The sequence below is a fragment of the Coenobita brevimanus genome, chromosome 110 (genome assembly GCF_032717465.1).
Source record: "Coenobita brevimanus isolate Jiangsu-jjx chromosome 110, ASM3271746v2, whole genome shotgun sequence".
Lineage (NCBI taxonomy): Eukaryota > Metazoa > Arthropoda > Malacostraca > Decapoda > Coenobitidae > Coenobita > Coenobita brevimanus.
The window spans coordinates 49,820,448-49,843,905 of NC_137063.1; the positions used below are offsets into that span (position 1 = coordinate 49,820,448).

Sequence of the window (23,458 nt, forward strand, 5' to 3'; positions counted from 1 at the left end):
GTGTGTGTGTGTGTGTGTGTGTGTGTGTGTGTGTGTGTGTGTGTGTGTGTGTGTGTGTGTGTGTGTGTGTGTGTGTGTGTGTGTGCTTTAAGCTGCGGAATGGTGATGTAGGAATAAAGACCGAATTACCAACTGCTTTCAGGGACAGTAAGTAATGATTGTTAAAGGATTATAAATGAATAAATGGTTTAATTGTCGGAAAAATAAACAGGCAGTTAAGATGACGGAGAGAGAAGCCTCGTGATTCGTTATTATTTATATGGGTGTTATTTGAACGAAAGTAGCTTGGAATTAACTGAAGGTAGACGAGGGAGGAGGGTGAAGATAAGCTTATTTTAGCAAGACGTCCCTTTCCTATATCTCCTATGATTTTGGGAAGCTCAGTCCCCTTCACAATCGAGTTTTTCATATTTTTGACACCTAATTTTAAGTATATATTATTCTCGTATGTATTATCCATGCATACTAAATAAAGCTCAATCAAGAGTTTTATCCCTTTCATATGTGGTGACCTTTTTCATTATTTTCGGTGCAAGCACATGATTCTCTTCAACTTAGGAAAGGTTGAAGGTATTTCAGGCGGTTTCCACAGCTTTCTTCTGAGCTGCGTGTAGTGGTAAAAATAATCTTACTTCAGGTCATCAATACAGACACCCTTACATACCTCTTATCAGTGAAACGGTCTGATTTATGTCCTTTCATTCCTCCCTCCAGGGCTGTGATATGACCCAATTGAGTTTTTATCAGCAAAAGTTTTCCAACGTAGGTGTTGAGAGCCGTAGCTGACCTCGTTCCCGTTGCCCTTCTCTGCGGTTATGATACACAGCTTGAAATCCGATTACAGCCTTACGTAAATTTCAGTTTTGTCGCTTGGGTTACAGGATAATTGCTATATTTCATCCACGTCACAAATAAGTCTAAATAAATCTTTATATATTAGAGTAACGTTTGCCTTATTTTTTTTTTCGGAGAAGTACATATACTGAATCTATATCTATATCTAAATCTAAAACTATCTATAAATGCTGTCAAGGCCTCCAGACCAGGACATCAACTACTCCCTCAAACAGGGATAAACCATATAGCAAACGATATAAGGAAAATGCACACATATGGATATACAGCATTTACTTAGAGAAAAAAAGCAAAAACACAGACATACACATAAATAAAGATGAGCCTAGATCCAACCTCAAACGTATTTTCCATTAACGTGACTATTAAATTCTACATGATGAAATAATTTGCCCCAAAACCGATTTACCGAAAAAACAAAATATACAATTAACTATAAATCACCTGACTCTCCCAGTGAGTTCACAAATAATCATAAATATGTTTTTGAGAATATCATATTTCGGTGGGATTATTAAAAAATGTATTCCTGGAAGCTATGCATAACTAAATACGATAATGCGAGTTTTTTCCTAATTAATATTCAGGAATAATTTATTTTTTTTCTCCCTTATTATTTTCTCTCATTAAGGTAGATGCTTTTATTTGGTTTACCTGTATTACGAGAAAATCTGTTTCGAGTCGCCATTTAATTATTAAAGATTTCATACATAGTTCTCCTTTTGTATTTATTGTCCCCCCCTCTCTCTCTCTCTCTCTCTCTCTCTCTCTCTCTTTTGAGGGCCTACTTCTTACCTGATGGGACGCCTTCGTAAAGAAAATCGATGGAAAGTTAATTTTGGAAGAAGTTCGTTTACGGGACAGGCACATTAGCGGTTTTTGTATCTGTTATGTTCTCTCTCTCTCTCTCTCTCTCTCTCTCTCTCTCTCTCTCTCGCAGGAGTGAAGCTAACATAGCATGTTAGCAGAGTGTTAGGTTCCAAATGACGGAGAAAGAGTGAGAGAGAGAGAGAGAGAGAGAGAGGAAAACTGGACGAAAGAGGGAGAACGAAAAACAGATAAGCGAGAAGAGGGAAAAAGTAGGAGAGATAGGAATGAAAGATCGGGTGGAAGATGACTGGGATCTGAAAAAAAAAATAAATAAATGACCAAGGAAACTAAGGAACGGGATAGAAAAGCTGCAGCCATGATGGGAGAATAATAGTGGTGGAGATGAATAATAAAGTGACCAAGCGCGGATACCTGAAGAGGCAATGCGGAGGGAGGCGTTCCTAAATAAACACGGTATATTATTTTATCGAATTTAATTTTTTTTTTTTTTTTATGTGTTACACTGGATATGAAAAACTCTGCGTAGGGCTTCTCTCTACTGAATAAAATTGGCTGTTGCTGGCAAGATATAAATATCTTAATTTTAGCATCTCAAAGAAAAGATGAAAATACTGTTATGTTTATCTACACTATGGTGTCTAAAGCAGAAATAGGGACATGGATTGCAAAATGATGGTTTTCTGGCGTAGGTTAGGGAAGTTCGGGTGCTTTTTTTATTAGTCTGGGAGAGATAGTCAAATATAGGAGAGTGGGGAGGTCTGTTCGTCTGTCTGTTGTCTGACACCGCATCATATAAGAGACAACATCGACAAAGAGTATTTCCATGTCCTTCTGTCAGTATTCAGTAATGGCTTGTCTTCGTACGTGCTACCCTCTTGCATATCCTCCTTAAAAAGCCATGTAAGATAAGGGTGAACAGACAGATAGATAGATAGATAGATAGGAGCAGAGAGAGAGAGAGAGAGAGAGAGAGAATTAGGATGAGTATGAAGACACAGAACGGCAGACAAGTATAACGAGGAGCGAAAAATGTTCATGGCCGTAGATTGAAAAAAATGAATAAATAAAAGTAAAAAAATAATCTACTTATGGTCACAGAATTCCGATGCGCCATGACTGAATGATAAAATTTCGCCTTCATAGCCGTTTGTGAAAAAAATAAATAAATAAATAAACGAGAGAACGTAGAGGAATTTTACCTGTTTTTCAAATGTGGAGTTACCTGCATCCCTAATGAGATTAATAATTAAGCTGCCGTCTCCACCTGCTTTACTTTATTACCTCAGTTTTTAATAATTATATAGCACATTTATTTAACTCTGGGAAGTGTAATATGTCAGTGTACTAGTTTAACAACGCTAAATGGGAGACAAATAATCTTGTCCCAGAACTTTTAAACAAGATAGTCGAACACACACACACACACACACACACACACACACACACACACACACACACACACACACACACACACACACACACACACACACACACACACAGCAAACTAACAAAAGGGAACGGTATTTACGTAGTTAATGGAGCAAATCATAAAAAAAGAAAGACATATATACAGAAGAAAAAAAAAATCGCCCCACAACACGGCGGAGGTGAGAGTGCCTCGTCCTCCCTTTGAAATATCGACGTATCGGGGAAAAAAAAAAATGGCTCTAGTGTTCAGTCTTGCAGAGTTTTTTTGCGCTTTTGACGAATTCTGTGTCCGTGCTTTCCCTCATTTCCAGCGAGTTCTTAGACTCACGGATGTCTATTTAAATGAGTAATATTTCTATTTATTCCTGCTCTCCCGTACCCTCCTCCTCTCCTTAGTCAACAGGAACAGAATAGTCAATACTGAGAACACCAAGTGCCTTCATCTTCTTAAGTACGATGTTATATAAGTTATCCAGCATAACAATTATGTTTGAAAGCTGAGGAATTAAATCTAAATTTTATTCACCCCTTCAGTACTAGATGATTAACACTTGGTAAATAAAGAGAAGATTTATAAAAGCATTAAAGAAACTTCACCGTATTAGGTTATTATTTACATATGCTTAAGCTAAGAAGTTTTGAAGAAAGTGTAATAAATCTTAACTTAGCGTCTACAATACCCTCAAACAGATCAGTGAGACACCCATGCATCTTGAGACAGTTGAAGGCCGCAGAGCCTCCCCTACTCACATCTTAAGCTCATAATGGTTATCTTCCGTAACTGCTGTTGTGCAGTCAATACCCTTAATATAGCTTAACTAGCAAAAAGAAAAAAGGAAGAGAAGGAGGAAATATGAGTCTAGCGAGTATTTCTGGTGGCTCTCAAAACCAAACAGGCCAAATATAGAAGTGATGCCTACCAGATCAGCATAACAAAACAAGAAAACTGAAAATCGCCCCAGAATATTGTACAGTATATCATCTAGGAAAATAAATAGAAGCTGTATTTCTGATTTAGAGGGCAGAGAATTTCTAAGCTTAATTAAATCTCTGGAGGTAACCATGGAAAATTCGTCAATAGGATTCAGGCCAATTAAGTGATAATTGGTCCCATAATAGAGTACAATCGAAAGAAGAAGGGATTATGAATATCAGTTGCAAAATACTCTACCCATATTATTTTTCCTTACCCAAAATCGCCTTTGTCAGTTCAGAAATTGTATTTTCTCTGGAACAATTCCAGTACTTCAGAATTTCCTGTTCCTTCCTCCCCTCCTCTCATTCTCTCCTGCCCTATCATCTTTCTCCACAACTTCCCTCTTTCTCTCCCCATAGAACTTTCTCTAACTGAGCTCTCCTTTCTCCTCTTGTTCTCTCTCTCTCTCTCTCTCTCTCTCTCTCTCTCTCTCTCTCTCTCTCTCTCTCTCTCTCTCTCCACTGCTTAATCTCTTTTCCCCCTTTTTTTTCTGTTCCCCAGTTTTTCCTTCTGCTCTCTTCACTTTCGTCTCCCTCTCTTTTTGTTTCTCACTCCTTCCTCTAAATCTCTTTCTCGGCCTATTGTAATGCCCCCTTTCTCCCTTTTTACTCACTTTATCTCCTCCTCTCTCCTCCTCCTCCTACCATCCAGTTTGTTTTCCTTTTCCCCTTTCTCCCTCTCTCTCGTCTTCTCTTTCTTATCCTCTCCACTTCTCCTTTCTACTCTCTCTCCCCTCGCTTCTTCTCTCCCCTCTCTCCGCCTGCCTCTCTTTCCCCTCTTTCGATACATCTCACCATAACTTTACCTTCTCTGTCTTCCCCTTGCTATTAGCTTATTTGCTTTCCATTATCCAAATATTTCTCTCTCTCTCTCTCTCTCTCTCTCTCTCTCCATTATCCAAATATTTCTCTCTCTCTCTCTCTCTCTCTCTCTCTCTCTCTCTCTCTCTGCATTTCCTTCCCTCCTACCTCCTCTTCCCATTTACTTCCTCACTTCATCCCACTCTCTCTCTTCCAGTCCTTCCCAGTCCCTCTTTCCTCCTCATCGCTTCTCTCCAATCTTCCTCTCCTCATCTCTCTTCTCCCCAGTTTCTCCCCTTTCCTCTCCCTTCACTCTTTTCTCCACGCCCTCTCTCTGTTGTCTCTCCCTTTCTTCTCCCCACACCTCTTCCTGCCCCTCCCCTCGCTGTTAAAATCTTTTCCTCTCCCCTCCCTCCCCTCTCCAATTCCCACACTCATTCCCCTCTCTCTACACTTTTATACTCAATTCCCTATTTATTTCCCCTCTCCTTTAGTCACACTCCTCCTCTCCTTCCCGTCTCTTTACACCTCTCCCTTTCACCCCCTACCCCTACTGTTTCTCCCCTTCATCCTTCCCTACTCCCACATCTACCTCCCCACAGTCTCCCTGCTACTTTCACGTCCCCAAACCTCTCCTCTGCCTCCCCACACGTTACTCATCAAAGGACATTAAGGTGTAATGGAGCGAGGACGAGATAGCAAAACAAAAAGTGAAGCCACCATGTTTAAACTCAAATATATGGCGTCAAAAAAGTACCTCGATATGCGCAATATAATCAAAATTTTGAATGTGTCTAATAATTGAGGTTAATTTCAGGTAGTATATCTTTAATGAACAAGTGCTTCGAAGAGTTGTCCTGTATGTACACTCATGATTACTAATCTCTGACCAGGGACGCGTGGCGGGCAGTGTTATGACCACACACGAGCCACGCATTCCTTAGCCTTTATCATTCTATTTCTGTGCCTGCCCTCCTCTCTTCTTATTTCTCCCATCTTTCCTGTCACTTTATTACTTTTCTTTCCTGTACAGGTGCCTTTACATTGAGTGACAAGCCAAATGGTTTCCTGTAAGCCAAGAAACCATTTACAACGCTGGGTGGTAACCATATAACCAATCCATACGTACTCCCTACTTGTCAACAAGTGGGTTGGTGGAGGGTTAGTGCCCCTCCCTATAAAACAAATAACTCAAAGTCAAATGGCCACCCCTTACGGGATTATGGCGCCTGGCAATAGATAGATAGATGTTATTTCTCTCTCTCTCTCTCTCTCTCTCTCTCTCTCTCTCTCTCTCTCTCTCTCTTATCCTACCCGACTCCATTTTTAGATGGGAAAAGACAAGAAAAATGATGAAATAAGAAAATCAGTAGTATATGTCAACATCATCATCATCATCATCACCATCCCTTCACTGTATGAGTTAGCGAGGTTACAGAATCAAGAAAAAACACACAACATGAATATTTATCTTTAAAGGACCCAGCAAAAATAGTCCACACCTCCTGTCACTACGAGAAATGGGAGACAGTTGAAGACTACCCCAACTATAGACCAAATTATAAGTAAATAGTCGAGATACAGTACATTTATCAAATTTTGTATTGGTTTCACAGTATTTGTAAAAAAAATAAAAAGTGACTCAAAAATAGCACATGGAGACTTCGTCCTAAAAGTCTTCTGAAAAATATGCGCAGGAAGCTCTTTCTACTCTTTCAATAACTACTGACTCAAAAATTGTGAGCAAAATATTCCACACTCATGAGTATTACCACCAGCATTGTAAATTTATCTACGTAAAACCTTTGAGGAGATTTTGCGCATAAATGAAAATAATGAGAATGAAAAGCCAGTTACTCTTGTCAATAAATTTATCTGTGTATGCTGTAGTATATTATCAGCTTTTTTATCTGTTATCTGTATTTGTCTATTATCTCCGTCTACCAGTGTTTGTATCAGTTATTTACCTATTGCTGATTGTGAATAACGAGAAATATAAAACGCAATGAAAGGAGAGGTAGAAAGTGTTCAGAATCCTCTTAGAATGAGTTTTTCTTTTTCCTAACTTAGGTTAACCAAATTCTTCCGGCAGTAGGAGAAACAGTGAATAAAAACACGCCATTCTGCTGAACTGGCAAAATTAAGAATTTCTATTATTATTATTATTATTATTATTATTATTATTATTGTTATTATTATTATTATTATTATTTATTATTATTATTATTATTATTATTATTATTATTATTATTATTAATGATAGCAAAAGTAGTAGTAGTAGCAGAATAGTAGTTGTAGAAGCAGTGGCAGTAATAGTAGTAAGAGCAAAATAAATAGGAGGTCCACAAAATATTGCCCGTCACTTTTACTTTTGGGAAATAGAACTCTGTCTCGCCTCACCTCACACCCTCATGTCACATCACTTCAGGTCAACCCCCTATCTTCACACGTCAATGCACTCTATTTTTCTCTGACTATTTTTGCGCCTCCTTCCCTCCTCACATATGCACCCCTTCTGTTTTTATATGCTCCCCTCTTCTCCCTTCCTCCCTCCCTCCCTTTCCTTCTCTACCCGTTTCCATTTCTCCCTCCCTGCCTCCCTCTCTCTCTCCTTCCTCTTCTTCCCTCTCCCTCTCCCTCTCCTCTGTTTTTATGTGCCTCCCCTCTTCTTCCATAACTCTCTTCCGTTTTTCCTTCTCCTCTCTCCATCCTCCCTCTCATTTCTATCTTTCTCTGCCACTGTCTCTCTCCCTCCCTGTTTTCTCTCTGCTCTCTTCTTTATCTTTTTACACGTTCTTCTTCCTGGTTCGTTTTTCATCCCTGCAACTTCCTCTTCAGTCACCCCATTTTTTCGTTTTCTTTTATCACCCTTAACACGCCTTGTTCTTTTCTTTATCCCTTCTCTCTCTCTCCCTCTCTCTCTCTCTCTCTCTCTCTCTCTCTCTCTCTCTCTCTCTCTCTCTCTCTCTCTTTCCTTCCCTCCTATCCTTTCAATCCCTTTCGCTTTCCATCTCTTACAACCTGTTTGCTTCTCTCTCTCTCTCTCTCTCTCTCTCTCTCTCTCTCAGTTCCTTGCGTAAAAGAGGCCTTCAAAGTGTGATTAATCTGCCACCAATCTCCTCTCCAGTGCCTCTCTCTTTCTCACCGTCCTCCTGTCATCTCCCATACTCTTTTGTTACAGTCCCCTTACTCTCATCTTCAGCCTAGCTCTAACCCTCTCACATTCACCCATCTCACTCTCGTCCTCCTTCTCTTTACGTAACCTCTTCGTGCAGCGTGGACACTAACACCAGTTACAGGAAATTTCATACATTTTTTTATATATATTTTAGGCTATATTCAGTTCATACTTTTATTCAGTTTGATATGTTAATCTATCGCCAATTTATATACAGTTATTCCAAGTATATTATTTAGGGAGGAAGGAAAGTTAGTGGATCTACAGACTACTATAGCTTATTCACTTTAACTTGGCTCAGGTTTTCGTCTTATCCCAGCTTATTTCACGTAGTACAGTGACCGAAAAAGACAATACTAAGGTTGTAGATGATCAGATGTAACAAGTGGAACTATTGGGTGGGAGAGAGACAGACTCAGGGTAGGGCTTGAATTCTTTATTTTCGCTAACGTTTCGAGCTACACAGAACCAATTTTCAGAGCTGGTTTCTGTATAGCCGCAATCGTCAGGGAAAATTAAGAATTCCTGTGTTTCTCTCCCACCCGACACTTTCAGTATTACTGCTCTACATCCTTTCCACAGCATATCTTCCTAACGCCATACGCAAAAATGAAGAGATGAAAATTTTAGGCCAAGATAACATGAATTTAGTATTTCTCAGAAGCCAGGACACGGTGTACACGCTAAATTTTACCTCTTGCTGTCATGGGCTCCTTTAACTGAAATCTAGTATGCAAAATATCTTAGCCTTTGAACGAGGTAGAACAAAAAATAATACAATACTTTACTGACAAAACGATCCTTCTAGCTTCGTTGTATGGTCTAAGCAGCCTCCTAACTTCTACAAAACAGGAATAGGGAGATGGACCGTAAATTGCCATCTCCTCCAGTTCGTTTCGATAATGATCATACGGTCTTGCCAGCTATGACTCTCCTGTCCCATGAACATTCGGGAAATAAGGTTTAGATGATGATTATGATAACGTCTTCATCAATCTTCCATACTTCTTTCCCCTCTGCTCATTTATCGTTTCTTCCCTCCCACCGTCTCTCTCGTCCTACTCTTTTATTCGTATCCTTATTTCCTCAAAGCAATCAGACTGCCATTTACATCATTCTCTTGCAACTGTCACAAATGTCTAGAGGTCTTGGGTTCCATTCCCGGCTGAAGCGTCAAAAATTTTACACATATGTTCACACGTGTAATGTGTGTTCCTCCAATATATATATATCCCATTGGAGCCCAGTGTCCTCAGTATAGGACAGAACTGGGAATTTCCAACAGTTAATAAAGCAGGGAACCCCCGGGTAGGAACCTATGAGCTTCGCGACTATGAGCCGATAGGCGGAGGGCGGTACGCTTAGTACCCTCCCAGCCCAAATGCCTCAACCAGGAACCCTAGGATCCAATGGATTAAATATAGATAGATAGATAGATGAATAGATAGATAGATAGAGATAAATAGATAGATAGATAGAGATAAATAGATAGATAGATAGATTTAGATATAGATATAGATTTATAAATAGACAGATAGATAGATATATTGATATAGATATAGATAGATATAGATATAAAACCCTTCCTCGACTACTTTTTATCATCTGCCACTCTTATTCTTTCTCTTCTCCACTCATCCTCCCTCTGCTCACTCTGAGTTCTTCTCATTCTACTCTTTCCTTTTTTTTTCACTCACCCTTCATCTTCTACCTCTTTCCCCCCCCCTCTTTCCCTCATCATATCCCCTCCCCTCTCACTGCAAATAATTCTCACCACAGTCTCCCCATTTCTCCCTTCTCCCCCCTCTTTTCATACCAAACTCTTCCCCTCTTCTCCCTTCCATTCTCCCAATATTTTCCAGTTTTCTCTTTCACCTCCCATTACTCCTCCCCTTGTCTTCATACAGCTCCCCTCCCTTTTTTTCTGCCCTCTCTCTCCTTCCATTCGTCCATCTCCTCCCTTTCCTCCCACTCCCTATTTTTCCCTCATCCTCTCTTTCACGTCTCTTTTCTTATTCTCTCCCTTTCAGCCTTTTTCTGTGTCCTCATTTTCAGTCCCTCAGTCCCTTAAGTCATCGCCCATCCCTGCCTTCATTACCTATTCTCAAAATAATTCAGGCTGTGGCCTCAGTCTAAGAATTAAATTAACAGTACTCTCTTCAGTCCTCTCCCTCCTCCTTTCCTTCATTCCTTAATCTCCTCTCGTTTTTCTTATGTCCTGTACTTCTCTTACTCTTCCTCCCTTTTCTTCCCACGCTTCCTTTTTTTCTTGCTTTTTCCTTTCCCCCCCTCTTCCTATCACTCTCTCTTCTCCCTCGCTTCCTTCGTTTTTTACCCATATTCCCTACTTTTCCTCCCCATTCACACTCTCCCTTTTTCCATTCCCTCTCATCGCTCTTCCAATCCTTCCTTTTTGCCACTTTCTTCTTCACCTCCTCCCCTCTCCTTTTTTCTGCCTCTTTCTTCTTCCTCATCCTACCCCTCTTTGTGTCCTTCTCCAGATATCTCCCATTTTATTCATCCTTCTATCACTCTCCCCCTTCCACCCTCTCTCTCTCTTTCTCTCTGTCTCTCTTTTCACTTCCACACCCCCTCAAGCAATTCATTTCTACCATCATTTCCTATTCAGAATTTTTCTCTTTCTCACCCCGAGCCATCTTTCTTCACTGCTCTCTTATTTCTCCTTTTGTTCTTCCAGCGTCTCCCCCTTCTCCCTCCCCAGTATCCTCCCTCTTCTCCCTCCTCGCTCTCTCCTCTCACTTTCATCTCTCACTTTCACGCCAGTCATCTTGTTTTAATCATCGTCATCGTCCTCCTCATCGTCGTCATCGTTATCATCAACATCAACATTATATTCTCCTATCTTGTAAATGAACTGAAGAAATAATAGAAAGAGAATGATAAGAGGAAAAGAAAAATACTTACATTTCTCATAAAAGATTTCAAACATCAACATCTTCACTCCTTCCTTTACCACCTCTTTAATTTACTATCTCTTTCTCATTCCTATTCGTTTTCAGCTTCTCATCAAACATCCTAACCTTTTGCATTCCTATCTGGTTTCATCACCTTTATTTTTTCTCTGCAACAACGACGACGACGACGATGATGACGACGACGACAGCAAATCCCCTCCACCACCACCACCACCACCACCACCACAGTAATATCAGAACCATAACCACCTCAAACATCACCACCACCACCACCAACAACAACAACAACGATTACGACAACAAACCCTTTCCCACCAGCAACACCAACACCACAAACAACAACAGCAACAAACTCATTCTCACCACCACTAACACCGTCACCACTAACACCATTACTACAGCTACTAATACTATTACCACTACCACTAACACCACCATAGTATTTTCAAGATTTCAGACGGAGAGGGGGGAATTCAGACCCATATATAAAGGAAAGCTAAAAAATATGAGATACTGTCGATATAATTCCCAGTGAGTGCATGCTTGCGCCATTATGGACATGATATACGCTCTCTCTCTCTCTTCCTCTCTCTCCCTCCCTCCCCCCCTCTCTCTCTCTCTCTCTCTCTCTCTCTCTCTCAATCGATCAATCAGTTTTCCCGTCCTTAAAATAAAACTCTCACTGTTTTTCAATACAGAACCAGAGATGCTCTCGCCTTTCATGTTTTTCACTGCACACACACACACACACACACACACACACACACACACACACACACACACACACACACACACACACACACACACACACACGACCACACCCAACATTTTCCACACAAGACAAACGCTATTAAAATGCTTTCTTACTCGTTCTCGCTTCCCTTGACCACACCCTCTTTTCCTCGATATACAGTGACATTAACAGGACAGATTTTTCTTTTTTTCATTAGGTACGTTAATTGTAAAGGTCAGTTTTTACCAGACTGCTCAGAAGCGGGTATATCCAAAAAATATATATATTTTAATGTCATTCACGGACGTTTACAGATACATCGAAGTATACTTATGCACACACACACACACACACACACACACACACACACACACACACACACACACACACACACCAGCGAAGCACTTTTTTTCACGAGTCAAATAGAAAATCACGCCTTTTTCAGTGACCGCCGACATCACAATGGAAGGTATTTCTTTTGTCAACACACACCCAATACCCAACACAATATACCTCAACCTCACAACTGATTTTTATTATTATTATTATTATTATTATTATTATTATCATTATTATTATTATTATTATTATTATTCCAATGTCCTGATGATTAGGTTGGGTGAGGCTTAACAAACTGGAAGGAGTAGATACGTAGTCTTCGTTAACTTTGTCTCTAAACGTGTTTTATTTCTGCTTGGTCTAATATTACTGAGGTTTAACAACATATTAACACTTGAAAATTATGCTAGTCATGAAGAAGAGCTATGAAAAGAATGTAGAGCCTTAGTATATCTTTTTCTGCCACTGAGTAACATGAAATGTGCTGGAAAAGAATGAAAATTGGAGCTAATTTAAGGTGAAAAGCGTATAATGAAGGTAATTACAGGGCTAAATAACATTTGCTACTGGTGGGGAAAATTAAGCGATAAAATATCAGTCACAAAAAAAATAATCAGGTCAGTTTATTTCCCAAACACGACAGTCCTTACGAAAATTACGTATACATGTGTGGGTTTGCACGCGTCGTAAACACCATCAGAGAAAGTCGTTTTGAACTCTCTCTCTCTCTCTCTCTTTCTCTCTCTCTCTCTGTATTTTTTACGACACAAACAAAAACCACAAAAACATTTCCAGTAAACACTGCATTTGAAAACATTATAATTTCCCCTGAAGATACACACACGAGCCCAAACACAAATTCATTTTCACTAGACACCAGCAATTCCACTTTTTTTCCTTTCTTTTTTTCCGACACAGACACGACTACCATATTTTTCAGCGAGCCATGCAGGCCCGCCATGTCATGCAAGTCGGAGAAAAGTTGCAAAATGTTGACAACTGTGAGGCATGGCTGAATTTGCGACCCCTAGGATTCCTCTCAGCTGAATTAAATCGTCTGGTTGTATGCCTTTCACTCCGATTACATTTTGCTCATCAAAACCTGGCTACCAAGACGTTATGTTATTTACTTTATTCTTAGGCCTCTGTCTGACATCTCAGAAAAAGAATAATAATCTTTGATGAAAAAAAATACTCTGGGGAAAGTAAGAATGAAAAAAAAAATTGAATTCAAGGAATAATATGTACCACCGTTCATCCTAACAGCAAAAAACATATCCAAGAGGCAATTACCTATCTATCTCTATATCTTTCTATCCCTCTCTCTGTGTATATATCTATCCATCCATCTATCTATCTAACTATTTATCATCTATGTACGTATTAACTTCCCCCCTTTTCTTCCCGCATTCTCACTCGTCTGTGCAGAAGACGAAGGAAACAGATGATCGTAACTCCTACCCACAATGCTCATACCAACCCGTCCACATTTGTCATTTCCGTATTTTTGCTTGTCCCGTTATTTCTCAGCTATGCCCTACTACTTCTTATTTTGTGTCTGTAATTTATCTCTTTCCTGCGTCCTTCTCTTATCCTATTTTCTTCCATTCTTTCCCTCTGTTCGGTATAAATGTGATCATCAGTCAATCTTTGTTTTTTCGTTACATTCATAATTCTCACATTCTTCCCTGTGCTCTTGTACTTTCTCCATTTTCGTCAGTGGCTCTAATGCTTTCTCTCTCTCTCTCTCTCTCTCTCTCTCTCTCTCTCTCTCTCTCTCTCTCTCTCTCTCTCCCAAGGTTCCTATTTCTGCCTGTCTCTCTCAAAATGACCTGGAATCCTCGAGGTCCCATGCTTTTCCTCGCACCTCATTTAGTCGTCTCTCTCTCTCTCTCTCCATACTAATGTGTTGCTGTGTCTCTTTTATTCACCTGTTATCTCTCCGTCTCTCAGGTCTCGTGGATCAGACAGCGAGACCTACGCATCATGACGGTGGGGCGGTACACGTACACATCAGACCAGCGGTACGAGGTGCTACACTCCCCTGGCTCTAAGGACTGGATACTCAAGATAAAATACGCACAGGTTCGAGACTCGGGAAACTACGAGTGTCAAGTGTCCACCAAACCTGTCATGGCCTACGTCGTGCGGCTGAGTGTGTTTGGTAAGTCGCTTTTTCAGTTGTGTGTGTGTGTGTGTGTGTGTGTGTGTGTGTGTGTGTGTGTGTGTGTGTGTGTGTGTGTGTGTGTGTGTGTGTGTGTGTGTGTGTGTGTGTGTGTGTGTGTGTGTGTGTGTGTGTGTGTGTGTGTGTGTGTGTGTGTGTGTGTGTGTGTGTGTGTGTGTGTGTGTTAATCTTCTTCATAACTCATTCTCCGAAATATAACAGAAGGAAGTACCATACCTGTGAATTGATAATGAGAGAGAGAGAGAGACAGAGACAGAGACAGAGACAGAGACAGACAGACAGAGACAGAGACAGAGAGAAAATCTATTCCATCAACACCTGTCACATGGATCACTAACAACTCACATTCACCCGACTCACTGAACATCTCAGTTTCAGCCCTTCAAGACAGTGCAGTATATACGCATGGGTAATTCAGTACAGCTTGTCATTCTCAGTTTATGTGTATTGAAGTCATGTAAATTATCTCGTGTGTGATACGTAAGCAAATCATGTTCCCAGTGAGGAAGGGTGGTAGAGTAGTGTGGATTTCCATGAGGAGGGTCGTGAGTAACTGCTGACCTTCTGGGAGCATTATCAAGGATCTCAGTTCAGCGATGGAGGGCCCAAGTTGTCTGGGGGAATGGCGCCGTGTGTCTTGGGGGGTGGGGGGATGAGAGCACTGCTTCATCGACTGGGGTAAAGGAGCACCGTTACTTGTGGGATGAAGGGCAAACATGGGTGGTGTTGCTCAGTTCATTTCCATTGCCTGTGTTCCATTGCCTCTTAAGTGCCATCAATAAGAGAGCAATTTCAGCCCGAGAAGAAGAGGAAAAAGGCTTAGATTAATGGCTTCTGACTATACGATGGTCATTAAAGTACACAATCTTTGCTATCCCCTAGACCACAAATCGCAGTAGTTGATTTACATACAGATCTCCAATTATTGTCCTTTGAGTGAATAAGAGGGGAAAAATTATTGTGTTTTGATAATGATTTTTATTTACTCGCTCTCTGTTCTAACAAAAGGACCACCACCTTCCCTTCTATACCATATTAGATTATAAGTGTCATCAGTAAACAATATGCTTCACTGGTGTCTTAATCAGCACTCTCAGCGCACAAATGGAAGGAGCAAAGTTCGATTATTGGGCTGGTTATACGGGGGAGTAAAAATGGTTTTCTCCATGTCCCTATTCACCATCTCCCTTCTCTCTCTCTCTCTCTCTCTGTCTCTCTCTCTCTCTCTCTCTCTCTCTCTCTCTCGTTGTGTGTGTGTGTGTGTGTGTGTGTGTATGTGTGTGTGAACGTGGCCCAGTGAAGAGACATGGCCCAGTGAAGGGAAACTGACACACGGATCCTCACCTTTAAAAAGTGTGCATGGAAGATGAAACAACGACGAGAGAGTTGGTGGAAACACAAATAGTATTTCTTTTTTACAGGTCTGTTTTGATTCCCACCAGAATGTACGATTGGGGATAATGATGTTTTTCATCTTTTAGATAAGAAATTTATGGAAACCTTGCGTAAAATGCTATACTCTGTTCATTTTACCTTGACCTAAAATTGCCGTCCCTCTGTCTTGAATGTTGAGGTATAGCAAAAGATTAACGCCAGAATATGATGTTAGTCACGATGATGTGCTACAGAAAGGACCTAGAGCCACAGTAATACCTTTTCTGTCACTGAGCTACGTGAAATAAACTGCAAATGGCTGAAAATCTGGGCCAAGTTAAAGTGAGTGAACTATAGTACCATTAACCCTTGCACTGGTGGGGACAGCTTTAGTAGTCTTTTCCATCTAATGCCAAAAGATATTATAAGTCTGAGAATGAGTCGTAAGAGCATGATGAATTTAGACTTAAGCATCAGCATTATTTCACCCTCATCCATTTCATAGTTTGAGCATCTCTTTGTGTCAGGAGAGAAATAGATATGTTTTGTGAACCTCTAAACTTTTGCAACGTTTGCTTATTTCTGGCGAAGAAATCCTATCGAAGGATAAAAAATTCCAATTATGAAAAGATCTTGAAAATATCAGTATTCCTCCATGAATTCAGCTGCAAAACTATGAGAGTCCACTAGCATTTTCTACTCCTTTTTCCACCTGCTTTTGTACTGAGCTTTCAATTAATTAAGCTGACTTTCTGTGCTTCAACTATCTTTTTGCTTGCATACGTAACTAGATATTTCATTACATATTAACACTATACTGTATATTCATCATCCAATCTTTTCCCGCTTTCGTGAATTTTTCTTTCATTTGTGCCAAGCTATCAGTCAGTTTAGCAGTCCATTAACCTACGAACGTTCATCACCCTCTTCCAATCTCTTGCTTTAATATATTCAGGTTACCTTTCCGGATAAACCTCCTTCAGGGTTCACAGTCCACCTTCAACTCTGCGTTTATTGACTCTCAGGTTCTTGCCAGCCACTTCCCTCCTCTCATATCTCAGCTTGACCTCTGCTATCCTCTCTTCTCCTCCTCCTTCCCTCCTCAGCCATTCCTCTTCTCTCTTCTCCTCTCTCTCTCCTCTCTTCTCACCTTACGCAGCTACCCCTCTTCTCTCATCTCTTATTCGTTTATCTTTTCTTTCGTCTCCTCTCCTCTCTTGTCTTCTCCACATATTTTTTTTTTTCCCACTTGTCATCTCCTGCTATTTTTTATTTTTCTTCCCTTCTACGCAAATGATTTCCTCTGTTCTCTCCTACTGTCTCCTCATTTCTTGTCTCCTCGTCTCCTCACAGCATTCATCTCCCAGCCTGCAGTTATTTTATCTCCCTTCCCTGTACCATCCCCCTCTGACGAAATGGTTCATGCACTTCGTGATCTCTTTCGGAGCTTCGAGCTTTTTACGAACCAGTACTGCGTAAGTTCGAATTACCTGTGAGGGCAGAATAATTGGGACTTAACGCAAGACTGATTTTTGTGTAGGCTGGAGTTGCATGGGGAAGATAATTGAGGGTTCAAATTTATAAGCCAGCTTTTTCTTTTTTCTTCATTTTTTGGGGGGTTCGAAGCAGTAAATCCTCTTATAGTCGAGACAACACAAATTAGTTTTAATTCCAGTAAGCGTAAGGGAATTATATTCAGGTTAAAATAAGTCGTTGGATTTCAAGTGTTAATACTGGCATAATTAACTACCACTCCCCGGACGACGTTAGTCTGCCTATTGATTGCAACAGTCTAGATTATTATTATTATTATTATTATTATTATTTATTATTATTATTATTATTATTATTATTAATTTACCTAAAGCTAGTGATAAGAACCTGGGAAGGGGGGATCCTCAGAGGTATTTACAATGAATTTGTTGTCTTTCGGATTATTTATTGCAGGATGATCAACGACATTATGATTTTCCCGTCGTCCATTGTTTTGTCAGAAAAAAAAAAAATAATCCTGGTTACGAGAGGAAAAAGGCAATAGTTGTTGTCTGTGTTGGATGGAAGGATAAGAGAGAAAGGGGTAGAAACTTTCAGTGTCTCCAGTTCGTCCTGCAAAAATTATTAGTGGTTACGAGAAAGAATCGATCGTAAATAAGTCTAAGAATCCCTCCCCGGAATGTTAAATTGGCCGAAGAGAAAATCCTGAGCTCATAATTTATCTTCACTTTATTGCCACTAATGTTGGACTCAGTGTTTCTATTTATTTATTTATTTATCTATTTATTTATCTGATGGAATGCTTTGGAATTGTACTCGTTCCTCTGCCTCCTGTCGAGAGCTTCTTCACCTTTTTCATCAGTTTATTTCTTCTTCCCTTCTGAGTTCAGCATCAATGGCATCTTTCACTCCATCAGAAGTCTTGAAATTCTCCTAACTTTCTTTGCACCATTTTTACGTATTTTTGAGCTTCGTCCACTGCTGCGTTATTTTCAACTCACCAGAGCGACACAAGTTGCCACGTTTTGGTCTCCTGGTATTTCTTCCATCAACAGGTCCATCATTCTCAGTTTCAGGAAAAAAGGAAACGCTGAAGTGTGCCTTGAAGCAAATACACTGCCAAAATTGTGTGTTTTTGTAATGTTACTGTTTCCGAAGCTTAGTGTTTCTTTATTGTTCTTTGTAGTTAGATAATGGTTAGTCAGACTTATTTTAATATTTTGATTTCTTTTTTCCGCTGCCTGTTTTCTATTGGCCCCATTTTCTGTTGCTTCGATGTTGTTTTTAATCAATTTTCTCAGCTATTATTTTTTCCAATAACAACTTCATATATTTTTTTTTTGCCTATTACTAATGCACACTGCGTTAATAAGACACACGTGGATTAAAAAAAAGACCATTATACTGTAATATGCAAAATAAGTAGCAAAGGATGAAATGTTACGAGGTCCTCTTTGTCTACCTATATACGACTCTGAATTCCTCCTCATTTTCCATTCTGTCTCAGGCCATTAATCTCGTCGGGTATAGATGCTCCCTGACACCTCTCCCTTAGTGATTTATTTTTTCTTATTCCTCCTTCCTATCCTCTTTTGTCATATAAATCATCCAAATACAACCATACTCAGCAAAAATGACATAAACTGATAATAACCAGCCGTATCCAGAAATAAATCGCTAAGAAAGATGTGCAAGGGAGCTTCCTTAACCTACGAGAATACGAAAAGAAGACTTCCTTGGCAACCCCGAGAGACCAGTTTTTCTATTTCCCCTGGAAATTCAAGATAATTTTTCATCATTTTTTTACATCCAATCTCTTGACGTCAATTAAAAAAAATATTCGTTCATATTCTGGTCATTGATTTTATTTATTTGTAATTCGAGGTTTTAATCAATTTTTTGTCTTTCTGCTGCTTCTTCCCGATGTCCCTCGTTACTTATTTCCTTTCTGTTTCTCATTTTCCCTCAGGTGTGACTGGCAAAGACGTATCAACCACTCCTTTACACCTGTCAGTCAAAACTATAACAGATATCAGTTTTTTCCATCTCTGTCACGTTCACTAACAACCATCCTCCATTGTTAGTACTCTTGACAGCTTTTCCAATATACCCAAGCGCCTCAAAAGCCGTAAAAAAAAATATATAATTCCCTGTGACAGTATCTCCAGCCTCCCATTTGCGTTGGCGGGCTGCTGAATGACGCGTGTCCTCCTGGCTAAAGGGCCTATGAAATGACCGAGTTGATGAATAACTTACTGTGGAGTTGACGATATTTTGAACAGCTGGTTTTATTACACCAGGATTAGTGGACAGTATAACAAAGTGTTTTTTTATACAGTTATGAAAAGAAATGAAAACAAAACTAAAAATGAAATCAATACCGTTAGTGAAAGTTAAAAAAATATGTGTCCAATTAATACAATAATTTACTACAGAGCTGAAAATATTTTACGTTTTGGTGACATTATTTTGATGTTAATGGAGATAAATGGGACATTTTGTTAGATGCGGCAATGTATCAATAGCTAATTATTATCTATACAAATTACTGCTTAGTTTCCGCTATTGGTAAAAGTTATTATTTTTGTTATCATTGTTATTATTATTGTCATTATTATTGAAATTTTGGCTTCCCCTTGAAGGTTTATTTTAAATTTGGCGACATTTTTGGAAGTACAGAAATGATGTAGCCTTACCTAAACTCTTCAGTATGTGAGACTTTCCTAAGGTGAAGGAAATTGTTTGGTTACTGAGAGAGAGAGAGAGAGAGAGAGAGAGAGAGAGAGAGAGAGAGAGAGAGAGGTCACTTGGTTGCAGAGGTAATATATGAGTCACACCGCACAGAGTTCATCGACATCAAGAAGATACACTTCTCATTTCCTAGCGTTACTCACTCTCTCACTCACTCACTCACTCACTCTCACACACACACACACACACACACACACACACACACACACACACACACACACACACACACACACACACACACACACACACACACTTGCCCTAGGTAAATAAGTCTTTTCGCAGATTCTCATTTCCTTCTGACATTTCCTTGCTTATTACTTTGCCTGGAGGTTAATACACAGCTTCCTCTTCAGCATATATTAATTCCTAAGTTTAAATCCTTCACTTTCTACATCCTTCTCGTGCCGGTCCGACTGTTAAACTCACTATGTTTCCGCTGTCATTATCAGTATGTTACATTCTTTTACTTATTTACTTATTATTTGCTTCGGCTTATTTCCCTCTTCAGTTTCCACGTCCATCAGCATCTAGCTATTGCTCAAGCCGGTCAGAATGTTACAGTGCACTAACTTTGTTTTCCCCCTCAGCTTCTACATCCATGACCATCTTACACCTATTTCTCGTGCAGGCACAGTTGTTGGACTCAGTTTGTTGCCCCTTTATACCTCTTCACTCAGCACCATTATTGTTTTTTTTTTTTAATAACTTAACAGAAGAAGGAAAAACAAATGAATAAAAATAATCCATACACCAGATTGCTGGCGTCCTCCATTCATAAAATATCTGTATCTGTTGGATTTGAAGAGCTGTAGGTTGAAGTTTTGTAGGAAACAACTCCGAGGAAGCGAGTTCCAGAGAGATGCAATTCGGGGAATAAGAATATTGTAATAGGCAGAAGTTCGCAATATGGCTGTGTGACATTTCAGTCATGAACGCTACCAGATGCCAGTGTAGCACTAGGGAAGGCATGGAGAGGTGGCACAATGTACGCAACTTCGTCTAAGCATTTGCCATAAATATATCAACGGCCATACCACGTTGAGTACACCGCTTCCTGTCCGATCAGCGAAGTTAAGCAACGTTGGGTCTGGTTAGTACTTGGATGGGTGACCGCCTGGGAACACCAGATGCTGTTGGCATCCCTACGTGTCAAGTGGGGTTGGTGGAGGATTAGTGCCCCTCCCTGTAAAACAATTAACTCTGAGCCCTTGTCCACCCCGTTTGGGATACATGGTGTCTGGCAATGAATGAAAAATGAATATCTGTAAAACAATGCAAGGAAGGCAACATTCCTTCTTACTTGTAGGGGAGGTAGTTTATTTATAACAGCAGGGTTATTAATAATTCCAACAGCATTGTTCTGAATTTTGTCTAGTTGTTTTAATGCAACCTCTCCACAACCATTCCACAAGGGTGAGCAATATTCAAGCTGAGGGCGCACGTGACTCTTATAAATTATAGCTAACTCCTCGTCAGTGAAGAAGTTACGGACTCTGTACAATGATCCAAGTTTCTTTGAGGCGGCTTTAGCAAGTGATCTGACATGAGAGGTCCAGATGAGGGCATTGTTAAGTAAGACACCGAGAATTTCAATACTTTTGGGGATGGGAATATTAGTAGCACTGAAGGTAATACACGAATCTGGCAATATCTATCTATTAGGAAATTGTATATATTTGGTTTTACTGGCATTAAATGAGACAAGGGTATTTTGTCCCCATTCACTGATCGTAGATAAGTCTTGATTTATGGAGATGGCTGTGCTGAGTTGAGAGTTAGAGATATTAGACTTTGTAAATGGGTGTTTGAGTGTGAATGAACTGTGAAGTGTTGAGTCATCTGCATATGCATGGATGGGATTGTGGGTGACAGATAAGAGCTCATTAATATGAACCAGGAACAGGGTTGGTGCCAGAACTGATCCCTGTGGCACGCCGGCGTTAATTGAGTGGAAACTGGAATATACGTCATCTACTTTTACTCTTATTTTTTCTGTCGCTGAGATATGAGGAAAGCAGAGGAACAAAAGACGTTAGTCCATAGCAAGGAAGTTTGGACAGCAGGGAATGGTGCCACACTCTGTGAAAAGCTTAGAAATATCAAGGGCTATTGCATGAGTTTCTCCATGTTGGTCAATTGACTGATGGATGGTATGAGTCAGGAGATTATGTCAATGGTGGATCTTTCGTGGCGATAACCATATTGTCTATCACTAATTAAGTTGTTGGATTCAAGATGTTTAACTATGTGCATATTCATTAAAATTTCAAATACTTTACCAAGAGAAGATGTGACAGCTATTGATCTGGAATCAGAGGGATCAGAGGAACTTCCTTTCATTGGAATTGGGTGGATATTGGCTTCTTTCCATGAATTAGGGAATGAAGAAGTACGTATGCATAGAATGAAGAAAGAAACCTGTACCCTGTACTTTACGCAGGAGAAATCATCCAATATATTACCAATATGCCGGGAATCGAACCCTGGACAGGTGGGAGCCAGGCATACCTTTACACCACGACCAGGTAAAAGTTATCTCACATTGTCACGATATTGTAACCAATGTCCCTCCATCCCCACTGTGGGCCTGAAGAGGATGAGATAACCGCCTGGCACTCGGGCAAGTAGATGCTTTCAATCCCTTCCAAGCACTTACGGCAAGTCAGAATGAAGAAAGAAACCTATACTTTACACAGGAAAAATCATCCAAATGGTATGCTGGCTGGCTCTCACCTAAGAGTCTCGGGTTCGATTTCGGACGTATTGGTACAATATTGGATGGATGGATGGATGGATACGCATGCATAGTCTGAATAATTTAGCTAGAACAGAGGCAAGTTCTGGAGAACACTTTTTCAAAACAACTGGAGGAATTCCATCTGGGCCTGGAACTTTGTTGGTTGGTAAATTGTCTAGGATGGATTTTACGTATCTTGTCTGTATTTTAAGTGGAACAGTTTCGGGAGAGTCAAGTTCTAGTACTGGGACGTTCTGGCTGATTTCCTCCATGGTAGATTTATGGCAAATACTGTGTACTGACAAAGATATTCGCTTTCCAACGCGGGTCATTTGTAATGTTGCCATCTGAATATTTTGGTGGTGGAATGGATGATGACTTGTTAAAGTTATTTTTGAAAGAATTGAGAGTTGACCAGAATATTCTATTGTCATTAGGGTTAAGTAGTTTTGGTGCTTGATTTTGAAGAAAATTTAATTTAGCGAGATTTATTACAGCTTCTGCATGGTTTCTAGCAATTTTAAGTTGACAGAGTGATTCAGATGTTCTTGGATTTAAGTAAGAGTTATATGCTAATGACTTTTGGGCCGTTGCTCTGGCACAGTTGCTACCAAACCATTTTGGAGAGTTCGATCTTTTAGTGAACTGTTGACTTGATATGAATAAATCCATACCAGTTGGTATTAAGTCATTAATGTGGGACTGGGTAGAATTGACCTCACCAGAGAAGAACGACTGCCAAGGAATGTCAGCCAAATAATTTCTCAATCCATCCCAGTTTGCCCTATCAAAGTGCCATCGGGTCACCCTGACAGGTTCAGAACGGGGAGGTCTGGGGGGC

General features: G+C 40.0%; 1 protein-coding gene and 1 non-coding gene across 2 annotated transcripts in view; both read left to right on the top strand.

Annotated features, from left to right (window-relative positions):
* The window catches only part of LOC145417584 (uncharacterized), a 117,209-nt gene that overhangs the window by 11,071 nt on the left and 82,680 nt on the right, over positions 1 to 23,458 (top strand). The window contains exon 2 of the mRNA XM_080286289.1: positions 14,030 to 14,240. Within this exon, the coding sequence (XP_080142415.1) occupies positions 14,030 to 14,240 (211 nt within the window). The remainder of the gene's footprint in view (positions 1 to 14,029; positions 14,241 to 23,458) is intronic.
* Positions 20,901 to 21,019, top strand: LOC145417679 (5S ribosomal RNA). Its single transcript, XR_013900543.1, has one exon. It is a non-coding gene; the product is annotated as a 5S ribosomal RNA (ribosomal RNA).